Source organism: Sodiomyces alcalophilus (assembly GCF_042370955.1).
Source record: "Sodiomyces alcalophilus JCM 7366 unplaced genomic scaffold ACRALscaffold_1, whole genome shotgun sequence".
NCBI lineage: Eukaryota > Fungi > Ascomycota > Sordariomycetes > Glomerellales > Plectosphaerellaceae > Sodiomyces > Sodiomyces alcalophilus.
This window is the reverse complement of record NW_027263532.1, coordinates 9,941,908-9,952,820: the sequence shown is the minus strand read 5'-3', so window position 1 is coordinate 9,952,820 and position 10,913 is coordinate 9,941,908. Positions and strand designations below refer to the sequence as shown.

At 35.3% G+C, this 10,913-nt stretch overlaps 1 protein-coding gene across 1 annotated transcript; it reads left to right on the top strand.

Annotated features, from left to right (window-relative positions):
• Positions 1-233: 233 nt before the first annotated feature.
• Positions 234-10,495, top strand: ACRALDRAFT_2016335 (uncharacterized protein; the record flags this gene model as incomplete). Its single annotated transcript, XM_071019838.1, has 3 exons — positions 234-242; positions 4,665-4,877; positions 10,481-10,495. The coding sequence occupies 3 exons, from the start codon at positions 234-236 to the stop codon at positions 10,493-10,495; spliced, it is 237 nt and encodes a 78-aa protein (XP_070880262.1).
• Positions 10,496-10,913: the final 418 nt, after the last annotated feature.

Here is a 10,913-nt window from a genome sequence, read left to right as displayed (position 1 = left end):
ACTTAGTGTGATTAACCTATAACTAGGCGCTTATACTAAAACCACGATCTATCCGCTAGTAGTCCTCCCTATTATACTATACTAAGTTAGTCGGGATAGTACTAGTCCCGGGGCCGACTCGGCTATTTATTTCCTAACATAGTAACCGTATTAAATCTCTTTAAGTCTATTATTATTATATACTCAGGCTATCCCTGACTCTAGTAAATTATATCTATAATAATAATTCTATTATGGATATTGTTGATATTATATATATAATAAGCAATAATTATAATAATTATAAGTATAATATCTAAGTCCAAATAACCAGTATATAGCTATAGCTATATAACTAGACGCCTACTTTATAACCAGCTTAACCTATGCTATAATACTATGCGTATTATACGTGTATATATACTTGGCTCACGATATATATTATATAAATATACTAGGTACCGTAAATACGATAACTTAGTTATTACGTAAGCTAATAACGTGGCGTGATAACCGTCGCGTAGGCTATTTACGTAACAGTCGCCACCCAATCTATCAGGGTCTTTTGACAGCCGCGGATCCAGGAAGAAATCCCAGAAGTTAACTCTTTACACATAATTAATAATAATACACAAGCTCGTATAATAAGCAGTAATCCTATAGTTCTACGAATTTAATAGCGTTTTGCTTGATTTTCCTCTCTTCCACGCGTATAGCCTACTACTCGTAGCCTAATTTACTAAAAGGCTATAAGCCCGGGTTAGTAAAGAAGGAAATCTACTCTTTTCCACCCTTTTATTCTATTCGAAATACTAAAAAAGACTCCCGCCTTTTTAGGCCACGTAAAATACTAAACAGACTCCTACCTGCCTTTTTAGGCTATCCCTTTATCCTCCCCCGGTCGTAGATCTTTATCTCCGACTGTATAAAATTCCTTCATCTCCCGAAAATAGCTAATCGAATCGAACCGTTCGTACCGATACCACGGTTTAAAGCTCTTTATTTTTCCTAATACGGTCGCTAAGATCTATACTAAGCTCTCCTTAATCGGGAAGAACCACACGATTAGAATGAGACTCTTTATTACGATCGGATATACTATTCCTTTATTTTATAAGGGACTTTTTAAAAAAGAAAAAGAATAACGAATACTTGGATTAAATATAAGAGTTATTATATATCCACGAATAATAGCTATACTAAATAGGCCACTTAACCTACCGCGCTGCCTATAATAATAGGATATCGTAATATAGTATATAAGCTTTTAGTAAAAGTTCCGACTATAGAAATCCTATTCTTCGCTTAGTATAAGTATCGCTTTTCTTTATACCGCGAGATCTCTAAATAGCTTTTCTGTTGGGGCCCACTGTTAGACCCACTTTTTAAAGCTAGGCTAATTAGAATTAAATCTTCATCTTAGTATTGTTTATATCTATTCTTTATGGATAACATAATAAAGAAAAAGTAATAAAGAAAATTATAAAAGTAAATCGTTAAATAACGTAGTTAATTCTAACTTAAATAAATAACTAAAAATATCGTTCTACTACTTAAAAATAGCTTAATAAAAGACTATTAAAGAACTCTTCATAGGGAAGCTTTAGAGTAGCATAGACTATTAAAACTAGACTATAGGAATATACGCTTACTTTGTTTATAAGGGAAAATATCTAGATAACGTTATAAAGCCCCTTCTAGTAAATCGTAGTATAAAACAGAAGGAGGTGTCTCTAAAGGCAGCTAAACATATACTTTCTGCTCTTTTAGATAGTCCCTTAACCCCAGTTTAAGGAATAAACGAAGCTTCTAAAGTATAGGATAAACTAAAGGATTTATATAAAGTAAAGGGATTCTAGGCCCATTATATCGTCCTAACTTCCTTTTTTAACCTCTTGCGTTTAGAATTCTTTAATCTTAAGGCGGATTTATATAAAATATAAAAGAGACTACTTACCTTAAATTAGAGAGGTATATCCTTTTCGAATAAGGTAGTCTTTGCCTGAATTCTTAATAGTCTTAATAAAAGGTACAAATGAATAATAGGGTAAATAACTTAAGCTCTCTATCACGATATAACTAGTTATACTCTGGATAAATTAATGGCGGAATCAATAGACGCTTTAAGAAAGGTCGATTACTCGTCGGATACCCGCCTTATATAAGGTTTAAGATTATACAAAAATAATAAAAACCCTAGAAAAAAACGAAGGGTTTATTCTATAAGAACTATAAGAAGCCTGGCCATATGCCAACTAAGTATTACTTTTTTTATCCTGAAAAAGCACCTAAGAACTAGGTAATAAAGGCTAATTCAAGATTAAGGAAAAATACCTAAAATAGGGCAAATAAATCCTAATCCTCTCGAAAGGATAAGGAAAAGAAAAGAGGAGGAAAGACGAGTCTCACTTGAAGAGAGAAGCGTATAATAAACCTTATACCAAAGGCAAAGGAATAGCATGCCTTAGATATATCTTTAGAAGAAGAAAATAACGATAAGTCGGCTACGGTTAATATAATTTTAGATAAGCAGAATTAATCACAGGATTAGCCACAGGAAAAAGAAAAAGAATAGGAAGACAATAATAAAGATAAAGAGACCGGCGTTATTTTTAAAGACGTCCTCCCTCCTCCTTTTCCTTTTCTAAACCGTCAGAATCCTTTTATAAATAATCTAATAGATATAGATCAGGTATTTATTATCTTTTCTAAAGTTAACAATAAAGATACTAATAATACTAACCTTAATATAGATTAGTAAGTAGAAAAGATTTATAAACTATCAGCAGAAAAAAATATTATATTAGATCTGAATTTCTATATAAATAGCGGGGCTATAGCGTATATTATTAGAAATAAAAGACTCTTTTCTACTTATAATACTAGAAAAAGAACTATTTATTAGGGTTAGGTAAAAGAAATAGAGATATAAGGTGAAGGAGACTATATAATAAAATTCAGGGATACTAGAAAGCTTCTGCCTTTAAATAAGTGTCTTTATATACTGGAAATAGGCACGAATATCATTGGTCTCCTTTATCTTAATAGTAAAGCTCCCGGTCCTACTAGAAACAAAAAGCTCTTATTATTTAATAATAAAGAGCCCCTCTTTGTTTATATAACAGCTCTGCTTTATAACAGGCTATACTAGGCTATAGCACGGGCATTATCGTATAGGGGGGTTAAGTCTTAGAAAATAAATATTATAAGTACTAAAGAAAATATAAAGAAACTATTATAAAGAGGTTTTTATTTATTTATTATCTCTTACTCCGCTATCCTTATCCTACCTTAAGTAGCTAGGAGTCAGAATTCTAACTATACGGTCCTTCTCTAATACCCATAAAAAGGAAAACCGTAGTATAAGACTTAGGAAACTAGTATATAACTTAGATAAAAACCCCTATACTCTCCTCCTCTAGGATTACTCCCTTATACGGGTACCGCGGGGGCCCCGTTACTAACTCGCTATTAGTACGAAACTCGTGGGTTTTTATACTAAGAAGCCGATAGCGTTTTACCCGTAATAGCTTTAACGCTAACTACGTGCTTAATTAACAGCGCGCGTATAATTATCTCGGTTAGTTTTATACGCCTCTATATATCCTAGGGCTAACCCTACGGGCCTATTATAGGCGACTTATATATACGCTTCCTAGGGTTTAAAGCTCCTAAGCTTCCCTTACTCTTTAGATAGCTATAGGTAAAGCTAATATAGGCTATAAGCCTACGCAGAACGCTTACGTAATAGCGTAAAAGGCTACTTCCGTATCGTGGAAGAGACACCGCGTATTTTACCCACGCGCTTAGGGACAGCGCGATACCGTCTTCTCGTTTCCACGGTAAGGCGACTAAATCCCCCGTGGCACCTATTAACGACTAGCGAAGCCGGGCGGAAGGTGGGTCTAACAGGCCCCTTATTTAACCCTTATCGTATATGCTAAGGCAGATAAGCGCCCCCTAGAATAGAATCCAAGTAGCGTAAAAAAGGAAAAGGGGTTCCTCTTTTACGTGCGCCTCTAGCCGGATTCGAACCGACCCGGTCACCTTAACCGTATACTAGGTATACCACTATTATAAAGAGGTATTTTACTTAAAGAAGAGTCTTAAGACTTAACTAGAATAAAGAGGTTTTAAGAGTTTAAAGAATAGTTTTTAAAGAAACTAAATAAACAAAGAAATATAATAAAAGGGTTAGTTAAACCTTAATAAAGAAATAATATAATAAAGAAACTTTAACCTGTTTAACCTTAAAAAGAGCTTTATAAACAAAGCGACCGTAATAACCGTCGAAGGACTACTTATATGACTAAAACCATAAGCTATAGCATAACAGGATAGGTTATATTAACCCAGTTACCCTAAAAAGTCCCTATACTAATACTCTTTAAAAAGACTATAATATAAATAAGAAAGAGTTAACTGAAATATAGAGTTATAATGCCTAGAAAAGAAGTAAGTCTATTATACTTACGAATAAAGATTCAGTTAAGAAATATAAAGACTTTTCTTATTTAGAAAAGGTTTATATGGATCTTTACGGACCGATCGAACCTCTTTCTGATAATAAAAAGCGTTAGATTTTATTTATACTAGACCGTTCTACCCGGTTTCTATAGACATAACTGCTCTTAGATAAGTCTGAAACTACGGTTATAATAGGTATAAAAGAGTGGAAAGCTTAGGTAGAACATAATAATAATAATAATAATAATAATAATAATAATAATAATAATAATAATAATAATAATAATAATAATAATAATAATAATAATAATAATAATAATAATAATAATAATAATAATAATAATAATAATAATAATAATAATAATAATAATAATAATAATAATAATAATAATAATAATAATAATAATAATAATACTCTCGAGATTCCTACTGTCTTAACAGATAGTAAGAGTATAAAGAGCCTCGCCGAAAACCCTGAATTTTATAAACGAGTAAAGCATATCGACAGGCAGTATCACTACTACAGGCAATAGCTATATAATAATAATATAAAAATCGTATATATAAATACAAAACTTAATATAGCTGATATAATAACTTAGGGTTTAGCAAAAGAGACTTATAATACTCTTTGCGGTTATATAAACCTAGGTTATAAGGATAATACGTTACCTGAGTATGATTTGCCGCCTTATAATAATATTAAAGAATTAAAATACTAGGTTTAAATACTTAGTATTCTTAGTTCTTTATAAGGGGGTATAACTAGGTCTTTTACCTTCGGGTCTTCCTAGATATTAAAGGTTTTTCTGAATTTTCCTTTGCATAATAAACTATAATAATAACAAGGGTTTTTGAATTTGCCCTTGAATTAAAAAGAAGAGGTTTTTTAAATTTTTCCTCTATGCATGCTAGTCTTAGATAGACTAGCATTACTGCGCTATAATATAACCATAGCTATAACCTGACTACGCTGCACTTATTATATAAGAGTTAGCTTACGGGGGGGTGTTGATATTATACTCATAATAACTAATAATTATAATAATTATAAGTATAATATCTAAGTTAAAATAAATAGTATATAGTTATAGCTATATAACTAGACGTCTGCTTTATAGCCAGATTAACCTATACTATATTACTATACGTATTATACGAGTATATATACTTAGCTAATAATATATATTATATAAATATACTATGTATCGTAAATACGATATCTTGGTTATTACTTAAGCTAATAACGTGGCGTGATAAGCGTCGCGTAGGCTGTTAACGTAATAGTCGCCACTCAATCTTCCAGGGTCGTCTGCTGGCCCCGGTGACATGCACTAACTGTATATCTCTGGCCAGCCAGTACTATAGGACCTACGAGAGGATTTGAATAAGGTAACCTTAGGGTGTAGTAAATAATATCTAAAATAGGATGATTCTTTGAAGAGGAGGGCGAGGTTCCTGCTTTGTATATCTACTAGGGAACCTCGGACTATCTAAGGCTGGGCGCTATACTGGGTATAGTGCTAGGACCGGTCTAGCGCTCTACTGGTTTAGTGCTAGTATACGGCTAGCACTAATCCAGCGCTATACAGGTTTAGTGCCTAAATAGTCCTAGCACTAATCCGGAGTTATATAGTTTTAGGTCCTAGTATAGTGCCAGATAGTAATACGTAGTATATGCCCTAGGAGAGATAAAGCCCTGCGTCCCGCGGGCTTCCCCTTAGCGTATAGTCTATATTATCTAACTTATACTCGGTATAGCCGGTTATTATACTAGTAATAAGTTATAGGCGTTATTAGAAATCTTTATTTTGGCCGAGGCTATATATATAAAAAAAAAACTATAGTATATAATAGCGCCCTATAGCGCGATTCCTAACTCTAGTAGGCTCCGTCTATAGCGCTAATAACTGTACCTGGCTGCCCGTCCCTCTGTTATATAATTACCAACCCAGGACTTAGTGTAAATAAGATAAAGAAAGAAAACTTAAAAAGGAGCGGGCTATATTTCTCCGGTATTATCCTATTATAAAATCTCGATCTCGGGAGCCTTAGGCTTTATACTAGGTGATCCCTATTCCTTAATAGGTAGGTCGAGGATAGTCGCGGCGTTTTTAGGTTAGATACTATCTTAGTATTCCATAAGCTCGTTGCCGAGTAGGTCGTAGGACGCTACAAGCCCTTTACGGCGGTTATTTATATAGTGGCTATCGATAACTATAGTATAGTGGATAAGTTCTATAACTAGGTTGGCGTTACTAGTTAACCTGTTCGCTATTATTTCTTATTGACTAGCGTCTAATTGGCCGTTATCTTTTAGCTTAGCTACCTAAATAAGGGCTTTTATTCGCTATATTATAACGAGGAATAGTATATTAGCGGCCTGCTATACGTCGTTAGTTACCACGTGGTCCCTAATAATATCTATTATAAATTTAGCTATTAGTAACGGTGCGATGATAGTATATTACCGCTAGGCGACGCTAGCTCATTACTTCCTATTACTATCGAAGTTTATTTACTATGCGCGAGCGTTAGTATCCTTAAGACGGCCCGTGAAGGCCTTAGTGGCTTATATCTAAATACGCTCCTTACCCTATAGGGTGAATAGCAGGTATTTAGCCGCCGGGGCCGACCCTGTATCCTCCTAGGTACGCTTATTGGTGTTAGTGGTAGCTAGTATAACTAGTCTACTAGCCCTAGTTAGTGGGTTTCAGCTTATTTAGTTTAGGATATCCGTTACTAAATAAATAGCTAGCACGGGGCGTTCCCTAAGTGCTTATATATGGTTCTTAATAGCCGCCGCGTACTACTAGATATATTCTCGGTGCTTTTTAGTAGCTATAAGGAATAAATCTAGATTAATATTCTTATCGCTAAGCCCATTAATAGCGTTTATTAACGCGAGGCTAATACTATTAGTTTTATTGATTTTATTGATTATCTTAGCTAATAGATTAGCGCTATGAGGCGCGGGGCTTAGGCGGGTAGCTAGTGTGTTAGTAACGCGTATAGGTAAGCTAGTCTCGGTGACTATGATTCGACTAGCCTTATAGGCTGACCCGTGCAGGAATTAGCTATTAAGGCCGCGGGGGGTATTATATCTGACTATTATAAGGTATTACTTAAATAACTGGTTATACTACAGCTACTAGGCGATAGCTAGGTTATTATCTAATAAGAATTACGGCTATTGGTATTCTAGTATATTTTATTTAGCTTTAGCGGTAGTAACGCACTTATTAGTAATTAGTTCTGGTGCGAAAATAGTACGCTCTAGCCGCTTATTCTAAGGATTATTATAACCCCTCTTAGTTACCTAATAGCGGTAATACGCTATAATATTTTTATATTTAACGATCCACTACTTAAAAGCTAGGCCGGCTATAATAAAATAGTGAACGACTCTATTCTTATCTTTAAATATACTAATAGCTCTAAAGTATCTGTTAAATATTAACCCGGACCCGTCCCGTCTATTCTTACATTAATAAGTAAACTCCTCCCAGAGTTCTTAGTCTTTAGGATAGTGAATATCCGTGAAGTAAGTAACTATATAAAAAGTTATATTAGGGGGTATAGAGTTAGAACAATATCGTGTAACGGTTTATAAGGGAATTAACTAAGGGCGATAGTGTATTTATAATAGGGAATAGTGCTTAGAATAACGCCGGAACGTGATAAGTAAGATAGGACTTAATGGCGTTATACAACTCGTTAATAGTAAGGAATAATTAGATTATATAATATGCACTAACCGTATATATCTCTGGCCAGCCAGTACTATAGGACCTACGAGAGGATTTAAGTTAGGTAACCTTAGGGTGTAGTAAATAATATGTATATAGGATATATTCCTTAAAGGGGAGGGCGAGGTTTCCGCTCTATATAGCCACGGGGAAACCTCGGTCTATCTAGGACTTAGCTAGTGCTAGCACCAGTCTAGCGCTATACGGGCTTTAGTGCTAGTATAGGGCTATAGTGCTAGCATTAATCTAGCGCTATATAGGCTTTAGTGCTAGTATAGTGCTAGCACTAATCCAGCGCTATACGGGCTTTAGTGCCGGTATAGTACTAGCATTAGTCTAGCGCTATACGGGCTTTAGTGCCGGTATAGTGTTAGATAGTGGTGCGTAGCATATACCCCGGGAAGGATAAAGCCCTACGTCCCGCGGGCTTCTAACTATACTTTAAGTCTACGTAGTCTAGCTCGGACTTGGCTATGCCGATTATCATACTAGTAATATATCATAGATATAGGCACTCTCTTTCTTTATTATTTAAAAAAAAATTTACTATATAAGATAGCGCCATTATAACATAATTTCCTAACTCTATAGGTTCCGTGTATAGCACTAAGAAGTATATCCGGCCGGCTAGTCCTCCCGTCTTGGAATTACTAACTAAGGACGCGAAAGTAGATCGTAAATAATAAGATAAAAGGAAATAGAAATAAAGGGAGTGCTTAGGGCGATATTAGGGATAATAGGGAGCTTGGTTTATATTATCCTAAGCGGACTAAATAATAATACGGGTCTTATAAACGGCCTATACCAGGCAGGCGACCTTAACTTCTATAGGCCAGTACTTCTCTTCGGCGGCGTTAAGCCCTTTACTAATATAAAGCACTAATTGAATATCGGTTTTCTTAAAGGTTCCTTTAATAAGCTATTTAGTCTTATCGACTAGTTAAAAGAGTATAGCGGAGAACCCGTGCTCTTTAAAGGCGGCTAGCTAGATAAAGAGGATCTTAGTAGGGATATAATAGAATAGGTAAGTGTTTAAGGTAAGAGCGCCGGTAATATTATAGAACGTAGCTAACGCTTTAGTACTGGCCTTAAACGTCGTGTATTTAGTATACGCCTTATAGGCCTATCCCTTATCCTTCCTAATTTAACGAGCCTTAGCTAAAAGGGTTATTTTCCGTTACTAAAGGGGAGCGATTTAATAGGTGAATCGGGGAATAAGATAGCGGAGCCACCCTATTATCCCGATCTAATATTCTAAGGACTAAAAAGAAGTCGGAGGGCGAATCTTTTATAGCGCCTTAGTATATTTTTTAGTATTAGAGAGCCGGAGGGCGTTAACCCTAAATCCTAGTAGTTAGACTAACGGGTATTTAATAAAGGACTTATCAGGAGAGATACTAATCCTCTTTATACTAAACAGGGAGAGTACTATATTTAAGTGCTTAGTATAGTTATCCTTAGTATCCGATATAATAACGATATTATTAATAAAGGCGGAGATAAAGTCCTAGTATAGGTAAATGAGCTAGTCTATATAGTATTAGATATACACGGGCGAGTTATAGAAGCCTATTAGGGCGACCTTTAGTTATTCCTATCCCTATTAGAAAATAATAATAAACCGCTTATAGTGCGGTTCGTATATAAGGAATTAGTAGAAGAAAGCCTGGGCGTTAATAACGGAGATAAACTTCTTCCCTTAGAGTCGCTTAATAACCTGATCCTAAGGCGGTATCGGGTACGTATCTAGGATAATAACCTTATTTAAGGCGCGAAGGTCGATTACTATACGGCCTTTACGTTTACCTTTTACGTCTCGCTATATAATAAAAACCGGAGCGCTAAAGGGCGTTAATACTAATATCTATTCTATACGGTCCTAGTTATAGAGTCTATTTAGGGTTTAGTCTAGGAAGGCTTAGTCCTCGCGGCTAAGTGGGTATAGCTCCTAGCTAATCCTCTAGGTATACTACCCGTTAATTAGGGGAACACGTATATAATCCTTTTTATCTATATTAATAACGCCTTAGTCCGTCTAAACCTTAGGGTAGTTACCGATAATTCTAGTAAAGCGCCGTATAAAGCGGGGTCCGTGGTTATAAATAGTCACGCCTTCTAGAGTCGCTATAGTTAGGGTATCTAGGCTCTTAGCCATTCTAAGCTTCCTATTAATAGGTAAATACCCTTTAAAGATATCGCCTTATCCTTACGGACTTAGGGACTTCTTAGTGGCCTTTAGCCGTTTTATTAGAATATCGCGGGTATCGTCCTGCTTTATATTGAAGTATCCGTCCGCGTAGAAGGGATCTATATACCCTAGCTTACTACCCCGGGAAATAAATAATAGCCGGTTACTAGTATTATGGATTAGAATAGATATCCCTTCGCTAAGGATATAGCTTAGTAAACCCTTAATATCCGGTTAGAATTCTATAGAGTCTAAGGTTATATTCCGTTCCTTAAATAGGATAAATCCGTACTAATACGGCGGAATAGTAATCTTCTTAGCGGTTTTTAATCGGCGTCTAACTAATAAATATTTAGTAAAGATACACGCCGGGATAATAAGACCTTTATAGGACCTAATCTGGATAGCGTCCCGCGAGTTAAGGATATCGACTTTATTCGGATAGTTAAATTCCTATCCGAGGAGTAAACCGGCTTCTAGCTTAGGGACCACCTAAGCCTTTATATATAGCTATCCGACTCGGGGCTAGC